The sequence below is a fragment of the Tenrec ecaudatus genome, chromosome 12 (genome assembly GCF_050624435.1).
Source record: "Tenrec ecaudatus isolate mTenEca1 chromosome 12, mTenEca1.hap1, whole genome shotgun sequence".
NCBI lineage: Eukaryota > Metazoa > Chordata > Mammalia > Afrosoricida > Tenrecidae > Tenrec > Tenrec ecaudatus.
This window is the reverse complement of record NC_134541.1, coordinates 20,773,557-20,790,886: the sequence shown is the minus strand read 5'-3', so window position 1 is coordinate 20,790,886 and position 17,330 is coordinate 20,773,557. Positions and strand designations below refer to the sequence as shown.

General features: G+C 44.4%; 1 protein-coding gene across 3 annotated transcripts in view; it reads right to left on the bottom strand.

Moving 5' to 3' along the window:
• CHD6 (chromodomain helicase DNA binding protein 6) overlaps positions 1–17,330 on the bottom strand; it is a 219,056-nt gene that overhangs the window by 89,435 nt on the left and 112,291 nt on the right. For all 3 annotated transcript variants that reach the window (XM_075528737.1, XM_075528740.1, XM_075528738.1), the window contains exons 11-15: positions 7,772–7,893; positions 6,311–6,554; positions 3,817–3,993; positions 3,036–3,179; positions 436–691 (exon numbers count right to left, since the gene is read on the bottom strand). In XM_075528737.1, the coding sequence (XP_075384852.1) occupies positions 436–691; positions 3,036–3,179; positions 3,817–3,993; positions 6,311–6,554; positions 7,772–7,893 (943 nt within the window). The remainder of the gene's footprint in view (positions 1–435; positions 692–3,035; positions 3,180–3,816; positions 3,994–6,310; positions 6,555–7,771; positions 7,894–17,330) is intronic.

The window sequence follows — 17,330 nt, the reverse complement described above, 5'->3', positions numbered from 1 at the left end:
TGATATCCATCTGCTAGCAGGCAGAGCTGGTAGAGGAAGGTTCACCTTTCGGCTCTGCGCTTTTTAGGCTAGTTTACCAAAGCAAATCTATTAATCTCATTGAGCCGTAGCTTTAACTCTGTAAAAAGCACAGGAAATACACATCCTGGCATCCAAGGTGGAGTGTTGCTAATGGTTCACATGCTCTGTGATTAATCAAAAGGCGACAGGCTTGAGTTCACTGACAGGTGCCTGAAAAGAAAGGTCTATGATTGACTTTTGAAAACTTAGGTGGGCAGTTCTATTCGGACACATCTGGAGTCACCAGGAGTCTGTATAAACTATGACAATTTTTGTTTAGCACATAATGAGAGTTCGATAGATGAGATCCTTGACAACCAGTCGTTTTTGGCAAAGGTGCCTGCCTGGCCTCCTTGCTCCCCTCCCCACACTCACCGTTGATTAGGTAAGGGTGGTTACAGCACTTCCTCAGCTCCATCATGGTATTGATGAGATTGGGCATGTTGTGTTGATTTGCCCCCTTGGCCAGGAAGGAGAAGTTCTTCTCCAAGATGGCCCGGTAATACTTTTTCTGGATGTTGGTCAGCTCCACCTCAATGATCGTCTCTTGTTTGGGAGCAAGGTTCTTTTCCACGTCGTCTTTCAGCCGCCGCAGCATCATCGGTTTTAGGATAGACTGTAGTTTCTTCACCTGTCCAGGAAAGAAGATCCGTTCATTGGCCTGAACATGATTTAGGGATCCCTGGGGCACTGCAGTATCCATTAGTCTCAAGCATCTAGTCAGAGTGTCATGACAACAGGGCTCAAGAAAGGTCATGGCTGATCCCTGCACATGGGGGTGTCCAATGGTACTAAGCAGAAAAAAAGGATCTGGCTTGCGTAACTACTGAGACCCTACATGGCAACCTTGCAAACCACAAAGGGGGGTGGGGTATGTGTGTGTTCAACAAGTTTGTGGAAAGCTTCTATCTTTTAATTCCATTTCTCCACAAACTGTGAATCCTCCTCTTATATAGGGAGAAAGATAAAAAAGACAGTATCTATTCTCTGGAGTGAAGAAAACAAATCTGTGTGTCACACACACACACACACACACACACACACACACACACACACACACACTGAGCAACATTTTAAACCATGTTAGCAAATACAAGTGACACATTACAAAGAGGAGACTTAGATGCAAAAAGAACAAAGACATAGAGGTAATCTGGAAAGAAATCTTTTCTGTACTTTCTAATGTACCCCTCCCCCCCAGCCTACAAGTTTAGAGGGGGCCACATGTAAAGAGTTAACATTTTAAGTGACACCTCCCATCCACTCTGGCAGCTGTCACAGCTGGGGCACTTGAGGTCAGGTGGTTTCTATGCTGGGACTTGTCTGCTCTTCCCCTAAAAGCCTGGAGCAGAGCAGATCTCTAGCTACTTATCTGTCTGCACCAGCAAGGAGACTGGCTCCCTCGCCTGAGAAGACAACGGCAGAGGAGAAACTCATAGAGGGCACCTGGGCTAACTAACCCTGAGCTAACCATGGCTCCAGTGTGATTAATGCTGATAGGAAAGCACGTCAGGGGAAATTCTGTTTCCATGTCAGAAAGGGTTATTTAAAATGTTCAAAACAGGCAGAGTCTGCACAAACAAACAGTGTGGGAGAGGTGCTGTGATAATTCTTCTGAAGAAACAGAGTGACTTGAAGAGTTACTTGCTGGAGGCATGTTTCAGACAATGATGAATATGCTTCATTGTGAACGCAGATGCTTTTTAAAAATTTACATTTACTGTGGCTTAAAATATAAACATTTGCTGCCATTTTTATGAGTTTCTCTTAATTAGGCAAGCCCTGCTGGCACTGATGAGTAAACATTGGACCACTTACCCACAAGACAAGGTCAGCAGTTCAAACTCACCAGCTATTCTTTGCGAGAAACAGGCTCTCTGATTTCATACAGATTTAGAGCCTCAGAAACCCTATGTTAGGTTTCTATGAGTTGGAATAGACTCAATGGCAGTGAGTGTGGGTTTTTGGGTCTCCTCCTAAACCCAATCCTAAACTTAACTCTTTTCAGACCTTGATTTTATCAACTAGGGTACTCAGGGATCCCCTAACCAGGTAAGAATTGATTTAAGTATCCAACGGAAAAACGACACCACTAACTAACTGTTAAGAGACAATTTCCAATCTGCCGCATGCTGAGTTTCCGCTTTTGCCTTTCATTTAGTTCATACCTTGAATCATTTAGAGTATACTACATGCCAGACACTGTGCTGGTCAATATAACAAACACAACTTTGAAGATGTGGGTCATGTCCTCAAGGAGGTCATTGTCTAGGAAGAAGAAAAAAATGCATACCACAAATTAAGTGCCAAGGGAGAAGTGGATGCTTTTCTAATGGACCAAAAATGGAGAGAAGGCTAGACCTGGCTTATGAAGAATCAATAGACACTGCAAATCAGAGAACTGCTCTCTAAGTTTGACTAGCATCAGAAGTAGAAAGGAGCAGATAGGAGCCACAGAGTGTTCTCTTGACATCTGCTAGGACCACGTTTCCCAAAGTAGGCGTTATCTTCCTTGGGGAACGCTGGAACAATCCAGGGGGCTGCCAAGCTTAGACCATTTTAATTGTGGGGGAAGGAGGAAGTAGCGTGCTGAGTAATCTTTCTTGAAAAAAAAAAAATGGGCCAAATAAGTTTGGGAACCTATGTGCTCAAGAAATCCCAAACCTTCTCAGTCCCCAAATGTTTTGCCCCAACCCACTTTCCCATGATTTTTAGATTTAGCAGAACTAATGATGTCAATGCTGGAAGGCATCAAAGCTTTGCATGGCTTTATTACTTGTCAAACTCTTCTTGAGTCATCTCCCATCAGAGCAATAAGACCTGCTAATGAACAGCTTACTCTCCCCGACACAAATAGAGGCCGTAATGTTCATGTGGGAAGACTGGCTACTTTCTGTATTCACAGCGATCTGTTCTCTCTGTGATACGGAAGTCACCAGCACATGGTCACTTCAAGCTTTCAGACGCCCCTTTACCTGTTCCTCTGTTTTCAGGTCTCCAAACTCCTCGAGGAAAGCAGTCTCTGAAGGAAACTGTGTCGGCTCCAGGAAATTGAGCAGACTGAAGAGCTCCTCCACGGAGTTCTGCAAGGGCGTTCCTGTGAGCAGCACTTTGTGTTCCTGCACAAATGGAAAGCATGTGATGCAGGGTGTCTGGGCTCGAACACCTAAGCTTTGGTGGGAATACGAAGCTGGGGCATTCTGTACTCAACCTGAGCCAACTCCCTCTGCTTTCAGGAAAAGGCAGGGTGCTCACACGTTGTAAGGACCCAGTCAGTAAGTGAACCAACCCACCTTTCAGGTCATGTTGCTGATTTCAATGGCCATTTCATGATAACGAAGCCACCATTCAGCCACTCCTCATACTGTAGGTCTGCCTACCACATACTTGAGCACTGTGCCAAGCCAAGAAAGTTCTAAAGACCATTCTCCTTGGTACCAGATCTCTTTCTGGAAACTGGAAACCAGCCAGAACACCTTACATTTCCAGGTCACCGCTGTCAAGTCCTTTAAGATTTCCCTGTATCCCTTTGGGAATGAATCAATAGCAAAGTTCAAGCACTGATTCCATTTTTAACAACAAAAAATGTTATCCCTACACTGTCATAGTGAGGGAAACACAAGGATGACCTGCAACAAAAGGAGTATGCTCAGCTGGCAAGTTAGCTACATGCAGAGTGCACAGAGCACGCGTCCTCTGTGGTGAAGTGAAGGAGCCTATGCTTAGCAGAGAGAAACATGGCTAACCAACGCTCACCAGGGCCATGAGCTTCAGACCCTCCAGAAGCTTGCAGTTCCTATTCTTCAGTCTGTGGGCTTCATCGATTATTACACAACTCCAGTGGATCTTCTTCAGCTCTGGGCAATCTGCCAGGATCATCTCAAATGTTGTGATGACCACGTGGAATTTGAAGACCCCTGAAAGGGGGTTTCCCTGAGAAAGACACACAGAAAGCAGAGCTTTACTCAGGGGCCCGAGAGTGCTAATAGCAGGTCCCTGCTGGGTAGAAGCGACAGCACTGTAGGTGTGGGCCCTAAGCACTGCCATTCCTCCTGTGGGATGGACTCAAGAGAATGAGCAGGTAGCTGGGCCAAGGCACCATCTCACTGCCATCAATGAAATACAAGCAAGGGAAGCCTCGCCCTCACACAGCGAGGGAGCATTTAATTTATTAACTGTCCAGATAAGGAAAGCAGATGGGTATCGATTCCCACATTCCCAGCCAGGACAGGGCCTGAATACCCAAGGGACCCTTCCCAGATCTATCTATCAGAAAACAGTGCCACAAAGTCACAGAAACCTTTATTAACTCAAAAGGTGATGCTACTGTTTCGCAACCCACTCTCCATCGAGGTGACTGGTGTCTCCATCTCTCAGCGCCCTCAAGAGTCCCATGCTCTTTGATTTAGACCATGTCCAAAGGGTAGTTTTGACATCCTTCTCTAAGGACTCAAATTGTGCTCCTCTGAAATGTTTGAATTTGGGAAACACAAAGAAGTCTGAAGGGGCAGGCTGAAGAGAGAGGATTTCCCAGTCTCGTGGGACAGCTTCGGAGAAGCAGCAGGGGCAGTAAGACTCTTGGAATAAATTGCTTGGTGCAACTTCCCTGGCTTTTTTTTTTTTTCTCACCAGAATAATTTGCAATTTTCTTGCAACTTCTTCACAATAAACCCCTATGATTGTCTAGTGTTTAGGAAAATCCATCAGGATTACTTGAAATCCTGACTTTTCTGACTTAAATTTTAATGGCCCAAAAGATCCCCTCCGAAGCCAGTGCTGTAACTGGACCTCTTTGAAGACACCTCAGTGGCATTCAGACTGTATGTTATTAATGGGAGAACTTATCTTCAACCATCTACTGGTCACAGAGACCATTTAAACATGCTTAGTCTGTGTAGTAGTTACATAATTTCAAGTCAACCTGAGGATATGAAGAGTGAAGGGGTGCCGTCAGCCTGTCAATTAGGCCTGATGATGGCTCCTTGTGGGCACTGCCTTCTCATGGGGATTCTGTTAACTTCCTCTCTTGATTCTGTCATCGTGAGTGAAGGGGCCCCCAACCCCCGCCCCTTTCACCCTCCTGTTGACAGGCCACAGGAGACTTGCTGAGAAGCCACTCAGAGAACTGGAGGAGCCACAAGGACAGCTGCACCGGCGCTGAGATACCTTCCACCAGCATTGGATCCACAGGACTTTTCACTCACTGGCCTGTGATCTTCCTGCATCATTGCATGTGCTGTTGAGTCTGAAGAGGGATTTATGGACTAGTAACGGACTTATGGGATATCATCAGACTTTATGGACTAGTTATGAACTGGGCTCGGATCGTTTCTCAATATACAATTGTTCTTTGATATAAAGCTCTTTTTACCACATATGAGTCTCAGGATTTGTTTCTCTAGTCAACTTGGCCTAACAGAGTTTGGAATAAACATGGACCCGAACCCCGGTAGCAATACTCTTTGCTTTAGCTTCGTAATTAGTTGCAATCTGGGTTCTAGAGTAGTCATCCTGACTCACCTGGGACAAGTGCTCTCAGGCAAGACACATACCTTTCCCTTTTCACCTGTCCAGGAGCTGTCCGTCGCATCTGAGGCAGAGCTTTATGGAGCTGTCTCCCAAGTGCTCCCACTCTGCTGTCCACTGACGGCCCCTGAGGAGAGCACTGGCTTCCCTCTGACTGCTTTCATGCTCACCGTAATTATCAAAACCTGTGCCCAGTGCAGCGCCTCCTCACACAGGCACAGCAAAGTGATTCGAGGAAGCGTCTTCAAAAGTGACATTATCTTTTAATCCCATTTTTCCATGAAATGTTTAAAGCCCCCTCATACTTACCAAGAGTAAGTATGTTAAAAGTACACAAGGTCTGTGGTGCTTTGTTGAAATTGGAAATCAGTGTTCTCTCTGTCCTTCCCTGCCAACTCTGTTCGCCCGCTCACTAAGTGGCCTGGCAGGGAGCCTAGTTTCTGTACACTTTCTTCCTGGGGCATGTAATGATTCACACAAAGTTTGCATTTGGATAACGGCAACTTCATGAGCTAAACTTTCAGTGTCCTGAGAATGGCCTCTGGCTTCTCTGGGGTAGAAAACAGCCCCTGAACTCCTATGTTTCATCAAAAGTTTAAAAAAAAAATACCAAGGAGGGGCATGTTTGCCTCACCAACGATTGTTTCTGCAAAACTGGTCAGCAGTGAGCTTCAGCCAGGGCACCAGGGCACCCTGGGCCTCTGGGGGGGTATGTAAGACTCACCTGTGCATCCCTGTACACCATCTCATACTGCTGTATCATCTGCCTGCTGATCTGGCTGCCGTGGTACACAATAGCATTCATCTCGGTCCAGGTGCGGAACTCCCGCTCCCAGTTAGTGATGGTGGAGAGAGGGGCGATGATGAGGAAAGGGCCATGTATTCCCCGCAGGAATATCTCTGAAAGGAATGCGATGGACTGGATGGTTTTTCCAAGGCCCATTTCATCAGCTAAAATACAGTTTTTTCTGCAGAGAGTAAGAACACATGAAATTCATTATTGATAATGGCAAGGAGAGTTTGGTTATAACATAAAATGATTCAGGAGGCTTCCCTGGCCCATAAGGTCATCAGTGAAGGCCTATCATGGTTTTACAAAGAGAACATACACCGAGACAAACAAAAACTTACAGAAGTCTCACTCCATGCTTTTCATCCTACGTGGTAAATTCCTTATCAGAGTAAAGATGTTGGTCTCTGTGACCCACAGGGTTGTGATGAGTTAAAATCAGGCCAACAACCAGTGAGCCACAGTGACCCTATGGTACAGGGTACAGCTGCGCCGTCAGGGCTTTCAAGACTGTGAATCGTTACAGGAACTGCTGGTGGGCTTGAGCTACTGGCCTCACAGGTAGCAGTCGAGTGTTTAAACCCACTGCACCACCAAAAACCAAGACCAAACTCATTGCCACGCACTTGATGCTGACTTGTAGCGGCCCAACATGGCAGGGAAGAATTGCCGTTAATTTCCTGAGACGGTAACTCTTTAAGGGAGTACAAAGTCCCGTATTTCTCCTGGAGATGTAGTTGGTTATACATCAGGTTGCTAAATGGAAGGTCAAAATTTCAGAAATACACGACCAGGTCACTCCAAATCCAACAAGTGAATTAAGCAATGGCCCTGGCTAGTGTGCTGTGACTATCCAGCTAGCTGGTTCAACGGACAGAGGAGCAACTCAACACCAGAAAGGTGCAGTGTTTGTGCTGACACACAGGAAGAAAATGGCAGAGACTACACGGGGCTGTCAGGCGCCAGAGTCCCGTTTTCCTTTATCATGTGCCATCTTTCAAACTCAAGACTACAGAAGTAGGTTCTAAAACGTTAAGAAATTATCAACTCTCTTTTCCAAAGTGCCAGCTGTCTCGGTTGAATTCTGACAGAAGACACGAGCATTCAAACCAGTGTTATACAGACTGCGTACATCCAGAACATCCATGGCTCACGATGAGCAAGTAGCAGACGAGGACAGAATTATTCTTAAGCCAATGGTGCCTAAACATCACTGTTTTTGGCTAGAGAGACAGCTCATAGAAAATGAAGGCCACTACCCTGAATTCAGTGACTCGGTTGCTTGAATCACTGCTGCCAATGCAGTGTGCCAGGTACAGCAATCGTCGTCCGGGGAGAGCCATCTGTCAGAAAATGGGTCCATGCGATAGGGTAGCGTTTACTCCAGTCCCTCACCTGTTATACCAGTTAAAAAGAAGCCAGTTCATTCCCTCCAGCTGGTACTCCCGGAGCTGGTTGCTGTTCTTGTACTCTCGAGACTTTTCAAGTTTCTGCCAGGAATCTGAGGCAGGTCGCTCCTAGGAGAGGGAAGCAAGGAGCACACGGTATGGAGAGACCACAATATCATAACATGGATGGGCATAAACTACTAATGGGGATGGTAGTCTATCTCAGACAACTGCCCAAGGGCTGGTTCCAAACTGCAGTTAACCATTTTCAGGTTTTAAAACACGTGTTTCCAGACTCTTGTTTTCTAGAGCTCACCAGACTAAACTACGGTATATACTCATGCAGAAGCCAAGTTTTTTTTTATCACTTTTTAAATGCAGTTTTTGTGGTAAAATTAGGTGCCTCAGCTGATATTCAGGGTGGCTTATACTAGAGTATATATGGTAATAACACACCTCCATAAAATTTGCAAATAATCAAGATAAGAAATGGACCTGTCTAAATTCTGGATACGTGTTATACAGTATTACACTTGCTCTCATTGTCTTATCATTCACACCGACTGTCCCAGTAAGCCGGCGTGACTCAGTTCTCTGAGTTCTGTGGGTAGGGTTTAACAAAACCCTTCTTTGTGTCTGGGCCATGAGCTCAGGGAGCTGTTAGATATTCTGTAGTAGGTGCTAACGTCAGCACAAAGCAAACATCTTGAAAAATTAATTTGTGCAATTCCCTAAACACAAGTTTCCCCTACACAGACTGTAGAAAACATTACTAGTTTCAGTTTTTCATGTGGAACATAAATTTTATAAAACAATTCTTCTTTTCTCTGGTGGCCCAGCAGACTCAGGTACGGGGTTGCTACCCGAAAGGTTAGTGGTTCAAACTCACCAGACACCACATGGGAAAGAGGAGGTTGTCTTTTCACGCCAAGAATGATAGTCTCATAAACCCTATGGGGCAGTTCTACTCTGTCCTACAGGGTCTCTATGAGTTGGAACTGACTCCATGACAATGGGTTTTTAATATATGACAGGGAATTTTATTTTTAATGTGAATATTCTGTCATATTTACTCTTCTACATAATTTTATTAGAATGAGTTAGTCAACTTTCCTGAATTACCTTGTACTTTACTGACTAGCCTGGTGTGGAGAAAATTAAAATATTTATGTATTTACCCTGCCCATCCAAAAAAAAGGTTTTCTATTTATTTAGGCTTTATATTATTTGGACATTGTTATGTTGCTTCTGGACAAATTAAGCTCCTAAATGAACACTTTAAGGTCTTGAAAGATAAAAATCCTTAGCTTTACCCATAGTTATAAATTAGACTACAGGGACTAGAGCTTTTCTAAAGAGCAATTTCTGTCTTTGATGGATCCACTTTGAGCTATTATTATAAAATGTACAGTATACCCAAAATAGATTTTTAACAAGAGTTATATTATTTACATGAGAATTTAATAAACCTTATTGTGGTATTTATTAACTCTTATTTGGAATACTGAAGGCACTTTGGGCTAATAAAATGAATACGCAAAATACATTTGTAACAAAAACGAAGCTCTTAGAATAACATGTGAATTTAATAAACTCTACTGTGGTGTTTACTTACTCTTATTTCAGAGATATTAAAGGCTAATAAAATGAATAACCAAAATACTTTCTTTTAAAAAAAAACACACACACTAATTGACTAAAGATCTTCTGTGGTGAAGAAGAGATCAAAAAGGTGGTACCCTTCACAATAGCCAAACACAAACTGAAATATCTAGGGATACACTTGACTGAAAAAACAAAAGATCTATATAGGGAAAACTATACAACACTATTACAAGAAACCAAGAGCGACCTCAACAAATGGAAGAATATTCCATGCTCCTGGATTGGGAGACTTAATATAGTTAAGATGTCAGTTCTGCCAAAGGCACTATATAAGTTTAATGCTATCCCGATACAATTACCATCATCTTTCTTCAAAGAAATGGAAAAACTGATTACCAACTTCATATGGAGAGGGAAAAAGCCCAGAATTAGCAGAGAACTCCTCAAGAAGAAGGACACCGTGGGAGGGCTTGCTTTACCTGACTTTGGCACATACTATACAGCCACAGTTCTCAAAACTGCATGGTACTGGTACAATGACAGATACTCAGACCAATGGAAAAGAACTGAAAACCCAGAAATAAAAGCATCAGCATACACACAGCTGATCTTTGACAAGGGCCCCAAAAAGATCAAATGGGAAGCAGATGCCCTCTTTAACAAGTGGTGCTGGAAAAAATGGATATCAACATGCAGAAAAATGAAGCAAGACCCTTATCTCACTCCATGCACAAGAATAAACTCAAGGTGGATCACAGACCTTGAAGTTAAACCCCAAACTATTAGGGCCATCAATGAGGGAATTGGGACCAACTTGAGAACTTTGGCGCAGGGAATACACAGGCTATCAGAAATAGGGAAGGACACAAACACAGAGGAGGCACAAATCAACAAATGGGATATACTGAAGATAAAACACTTGTGTACATCTAAAGAATTCACCAAGAGAGTAATAAGAGAGTCCACAGACTGGGAAAACATCTTTAGCAATGACACATCAGACAAAGGCCTTATTACTAAAATCTACAGTACTCTGTTAGCTTCCAAAAAGAAAAAAATCAATAGCCCACTTGAAAGGTGGGCAAAGGACTTGAACAGAAGTTTCACAGGGGCAGAAATCCGAATGGCCAACAAACATATGAGAAAATGTTCCCGATCTTTAGCCATAAGAGAAATGCAAATTAAAACAACAATGAGGTACCACCTGACACCCTCAAAGGTAGCCCAATTCAAAAAATCAGAAAGCAACAAGTGTTGGAGGGGTTGTGGGGAGACAGGAACTCTCATCCACTGCTGGTGGGACTGTAAGTACGTACAGCCACTATGGAAATCAATCTGGCGATACCTAAAACAGATGGAAATGGAGTTACCATATGACCCAGCAATCCCCCTACTGGGCATATACCCAGAAGAGGCAAGAAACAAACCAAGACCAGACATCTGTGCTCCAATGTTCATTGCGGCACAGTTCACAATTTCAAGGAGTTGGAAGCAACCCAAATTTCCATCAACTGACGATTGGATTAAAAAACTGTGGTATATACATACAATGGAATACTACGCATCACTAAAAAGCAGTGATGAACGTATGAAGCACATAGCGGCATGGGAAGAACTGGAGGAAATCATGCTAAGCGAAGTAAGTCAGGCACAAAAGGACAAGTACAACATGAGTCCACTGAGGTAAGAATTTAAAAAAATTTTTTAAAAAGCAAAAGTGGCATAGGGAAAAAAAGCTACTGTATACAAATATTTTAGGGGTGAAGACTGTGTAGTATGGAAGAGACCAGACCAAAACCAGGGATGTACATGGTAGACAATGGTGGAGGAGGTGGGGAAAGGAAAACAAAAGGATGAATACAAGGAAGAAAAGGGTAGTGGGGTCATGGGGCATTAATCCACCCAAGGGGAGGGTATTGTTTATATCTCCACAGGGAAATTGGGACCAGACTTCAACCTAGTGTCGCAAGGTGTGAATGCAATATCCCGGCGTGGAGGAGGGAACCAGTGGAGAGGTCTGGGAGGCTGGCCCCAGAACCATAAATTAAGTGGATTCCTGCCCCTCCCCCGAAAAGAATTTGTCCCAAAGGACGACATTGACTCTGCAGCTCCGGGAGATGGACATATCTGATCAGAGCACACGGGAGCAGATGAAGGGGCAGGAGGAGAGAGTGGAGCACAGCCTGGCCCACCAGGCCGTGATGATGATGTTCCTGAGTAGAGCAGCCAGTCCACACAGAGAACAACATGGCTGGCCCTACTATGAGACATGATGCCCCTCAGTGACTAAGGGCAATACAGGGGACAGCACCGGAGACACAGTGTGGGAATTGCACCTGACCTGATCCCACCACACCGAGCCAAATCACTGGGGGAGTGCAGCGGAACAGCAAGGGAATGGAGTGGCAAGGTCCCCAGGGAATGCTGAAAGTGGACTTTGGGGCCAGGGCGTGGTGCCCCAACAGACTGGGCTGGAAAACGCTCCTAAGGGCCAGCAAACGATCCCTGAACTAACTACAAGCTCTTCTCTTGTGAACTGTTTTGTTCTGTTCTTTTTCAGTGGTTTGTTTTTGTTGTTTTGTTGTCTGGTTGTATACTGTTGCTTTGTTTTCCTCTGTCTAGTTTTCGTGCATGTTAGTGACTCCACAGGTCTGTCTGAATAGGACAGGCTGGATGAACTATCTGGAGGAAAAACAACGGGACTGACAGTTCCGGGGGGACTTGGGGTGGGGGGTAGGGGGGGCAAGGAAGTGGTGTTAACAAACCCAGGGACAAGGGAAAAACATAGGACCCCAAATGGTAGAGAAGGGGGAGTGGCAGGCCTGGTGGGAAATGATCAAGGGTAAGGTTGCTTAGAGAAGAGGTATACTCTAGCCCAGGTGGCGATGAAGCATGGTAGTAGGGCAGGAGGAAGGTCAAGGGAGATGGAGGAAAGAGCTAGGAGTCAAAGGGCATTCATGGAGGTCTAGACAAAGACATGTACATGCAAATATATATAGGAGGATGGGGAAATAGATCTATGTGTCTATATTTATAGGTCAAGTATTAAAGTGGCGGAAGGACCTTGGGCCTCTACTCAAACACTCCCTCAATGCATGAATACCTTCTTTTATTAAATTGGAACTCTATGATGCTCACTCTCCCGACACAACGGCTGGAGCCAAAGTGGGTGAACAAGTAAATGTGGTGAAGAAAGCTGATGGTGCCCGGCTATCAAAAGAGATAGTGACTGGGGTCTTAAAGGCTTGAAGATAAACAAGCGGCCATCTAGCTCAGAAGCAACAAAGTCCACATGGAAGAACACACCAGCCTGTGTGATCGAGTGGTCCCAAAGGGATCAGTTACCAGGCATCAAAGAACAAAAAATCATATCATTGACTGCACACCTCCATGATAGGATCGCTGAAGACAAATGGGTGCATAAGCAAATGTGGTGAAGAAAGCTGATGGTGCCCGGCTATCAAAAGAGATAGTGTCTGGGGTCTTAAAGGCTTGAAGGTGAACAAGCGGCCATCTAGCTCAGAAGCAAATAAGCCCACATGGAAGAAGCACACCGGCCAGTGCGATCACGAGGTGCCCAAGGGACCAGGTATAAGGCATCATGCAAAAAAAAAAAAAAAGATATAAGTGTGTGTATGTATGTGTATATATGTGTATATATGTATATATATATCATATTAAATGAAGGGGGAAGTGCAGAGTGGAGACCCAAGGCCCAAGTGTTGGCCAATGGAGATCTCCTCATAGAGGGGGTTTAGGAGAGGAGATGGGTTAATTAGGGTGTGAGGTAGTATCGATGAAGAACACAGCTTTCCCCCAGATCCTGGATGCTTCCTCCCCCCAACTACCATGATCCGAATTCTACCTTGCAGGGCTGGATAGGACAGAGGCTGTACACTGGTACATATGAGGGTTGGAGGTACAGGGAATCCAGGGTGGATGATACCTTCAGGACCAAGGGTGTGAGGGACGATGCTGGGAGAGTGGAAGGTGAGTGGGTTGGAAAGGGGGAACTGATTACAAGGAGCCACATGTGACCTCTTCCCTGGGAGAGGGACAGCAGAGAAGGGGGGAAGGGAGACTCCGGATAGGGCAAGATATGACAAAATAACGATGTATAAATTACCAAGGGCATATGAGGGAGGGGGGAAAAAAAAAGAGGACCTGATGCAAGGGGCTTAAGTGGAGAGCAAATGCCTTGAGAATGATTGGGGCAGGGAATGTATGGATGTGCTTTATACAATTGATGTATGTATATGTATGGATTGTGGTAAGAGTTGTTTGAGTCCCTAATAAAATGTAAAAGAAGAAAAGAGAAAAAAATGATTAGGGCAAAGGCTGTACAGATGTGCTTTATACAATTGATGTATGTATATGTATGAACTGTGAAAAGAATTGTATCAGCCCCAATAAATTGTTAAAATAAATTTAAAAAAAAAAAGAAAAGAAAATGATTAGGGCAAAGAATGTACAGATGTGCTTTATACAATTGATGTATGTATATGTATGGATTGTGATAAGAGTTGTATGAGCCCCTAATAAAATGTTTAAAAAAAAATCTTCTGTGGTGTTTATTAACCCTAACGTGGAAACATTAGGGATCAATATAAGCTGTGCATGGTCTTTCAAATAAATACAGATCAAGGCTCACACCTTTTTCTATTTTAATTAAATAACTTTAAAGCAAAGCAATTTCTACGTAAACCCATCCTATTTTGTTCCCTTAAAGAAATAGTTAAAAAAAAAAAAAAGTCTGCAGGAGCCAGTTCAGCCCAGATCCCCAAAGCCTTTGAAGACTTTCTAGAATGTTCTCCAGCCCTAGTGACTCAAGCTGCTCACAGTACTTTGCTGCCTTTGAAAAGTTCTAGGTGCAAAGGCACCCCCTTTTCCAAGTCACTCTCTGGGCTTTACTTGACCAGCCATGCTGAAGGTTGACTTTCATTCATGTCCCTGGCCAGTCACCTCAGCACAAGCTTGGAGTTCACCAGCTGTTTTCACACACAGCCTGGGAGGCCGCTTACCCCATGGTAAAGAGCACTTTAGCCCAGGACTTCCCACCTTCAGCTGTTTTCCCCTTCAATCTCCAAGGGAAGCTCTTCCCATTAAGATCCTGCTTCTCTCTCTCAGCACAAGCATTACTGACACCTTTGGGGACACTGTGCCTTCTGAAGCGTCCAAGTTTTATTCTACAAGTTCCCTATTTTCAACCAAAAGCTTTCAGCTACAAAGTGTCCTATTCACCAAGACTGCTAGGGTTACCTCTAACCTTCAAAGTACAGAAGAAGATCCCTTCAAAACACAGCAAAAAGAAATTGAGGCGATGTATTATTTGGGGGGAAGAAAGATGAGGCCTTCTACTTCTATAAAAAGTTAAAACCTTGGAAACCCACTGGGGCAGTTCTTCCCTGTTCTCTAAGGTCACTCAGACCTGGAATCAACTCGACAGCAGTGAGTGAGAGAGACCATTTGGAGCTGGTCCTTTTCTTAAAGTTGTCATCTTATTTTTTGGTACCTTTTTAACTTAGAGCCTTTGCCATATATTTCCAAAATGTGCATTTTTCAATGGAGAAGAAGTCACAAATGTGAGACAATGTCATGGTTCAGTGGAGGTGGGAAGGGTAGTAGCATCGTAAATGGCAAAGAGGGAGATGTGAAACTGGCTGAGAACCACAGTCAGCCTGAAGAAACAGCGGGAGGGGGTGAGGGAGTGGGTTGGTGGGTGGCTTGTGTCTGATGACTTTCTCAATGGTAGCTTATAATTAGCCACAGAATGAAATTTTCTCTGCACTCAGCATACTCCCTCCACCCAGCCCACGTAGGTCTCTATATCACGCCTGCAGACCTATCTGTCCCTGCACACACATGCCTCTCCTCTTTCAGCAAACTCAACTCCTAGGAAAGGGCCTACCCTCTGTTCCCTATTGTGTCTCAAGAATGCTCAAGCAATGACTGACCATATGAATTTAAAAGCCAACATTAGTTAAGGAAAACTGGAGGTGGGATTCGGATGAAAGAGAAATTTAAAACCAGCAACACTATCAACAGTTCTCCATTTCAATATACTTTTACACCTTAATATGCCTCAAACCAGACAAACTAAAAGCCAAATAAACAACAACAAAAAAGCCACTACTATGGATCTGACTCTAACCCAAATCTATGTTAAATTTTGAAGTCTAGTTTTCTGAATCCCAGCTCTTTAGATATGTAATACCAAACATACTAGTGGAGGCAGGAGAGCAGGTACTCAGGGCCAGGTGTGATGCAAGGCATTACTGGATCTGGCTCTTCTAGCTATAGCCTTGGCCATTCCCACCAAATGACCTTTGTTTTCCTGATGGGTCTGGGCAAGGTGTTGAGAGTGATTGCTTACAGGGTTAATTGTCTTTTTCATTCTGATAAGTATAACAAGAACCATCTCAGAAGCAGGAATGCAGGGGGATCTCACCACTAGCAAAAGAGGCAGGAGTGAAACATGTCCTTGGGACCCCAAGATCCTTGGGAGTAGTGGCAGAGAAGCAACAGCAAAATCAGGAACCAGAACATGAGACTGGGTGGTAGACTTCCCACTTCACGGAACAAGCAAAGCTGAATGCTTTTGGTCAGGCTAGCTTGTGGACTGAGGTGCTTTGGGGCACTTAATTCAGGTTAATGACCTACAGAGCTAGAGAGCAGTGCCTTTGAGTAGAGGCCTAGGTGGGGTGGGATGCCCAGAGGGCATACATTAGCAGCTCTAAAAGAGCTTTGGAACATTGCCCCAGAGGAAAGAGGCCTGGCCAAGTGACTGAGGGCCAGAAAGAGACCTGCCTGTGGGTATGGCAGAGAAGAAACTGTCCGGACTGAACAAATGCCTGCCTTGCCTGAATGGCAGCCTACTAACTTTTCTATTAAACCAAATAATTAGGAACATCATCCGAGAGTTCTGTGTTGCCCTTACAATGAATCAGCAAACCCAGTCACAGAGGTGGAGTGCTATGGGAGGGATGGCTGGTGTGCTAAAGGGATGGGGTGTCTCATCTCTGCCTTGTGGCAATCATGTCATCAGGAGGGCTCACAAGTTTCCCACCTTTTGACAGGTGTAGTTTTACATTTCTATCCCTCAATTGTGGGGGGAGGTCAGATGCTTATAGACATCTTCCCTGAAGGCAGTCCCTACCAGACTGCTGTCTCCCCATACCACAGGGGTGGGCCTGCTCGCTGCTGCTGGAGACAATGGATTACTTCTCCCTGAGGCTTGCGACCATTGGCTTGGTTCCTGTAGGTGGAGTTCACACCCTACCTATAATGCTCTTTATCAGTTGAGCCAGGGAACAGGCCAAACCAGCTCTGTGACATACAAAGTTAGGCTGCCATCCTGTATCTAGGATCCGCCCATCTAGTCACATGGGTACCCCCAAACCCTCCTCTTCCAATTGCATGGATACCCCTAAATCACCCCCTCCCATTACTGTATTACCTATAGCACAACCCCTTCCTGCGACGTATATCTTCACCTGTAATGAGGGGGCTTGCATGTTCACAGAGAATATAAAAGCCTTATTTAGCATTAAAAACTTTCACTCCCTCCATATGGACCACCGAGCTGGGCTGAGGTGAGCATGCTACCATGAAATGTGTCTGACTCCATTTATTTCAATATTTCTCTCCTATCTCTCATGCTCTTTATAACTTTACTATGATCTTTACTTATTATCACTGTACAATTGCGCCTACCGGACCCGTAATGATGTGTTAGAGGCTGGCTTCCCCTGACACTCTATTAGTGGAAAATACCATGTTTCAGTAGTTTTTCTTCTCTGACATATTTCTGTTTTACAAAGGTTCCAGCTTTTACTGGAACTCTTAGAAAGACTTTTATATAAAAAATGATTTAAAAAAATAGAAACTGTGATCATTGCAGTCTAGAGTTGAGTTTTTAATTAAGCAATGCTGTTTCTAGCTTCCTTACACTGCAACCAGGC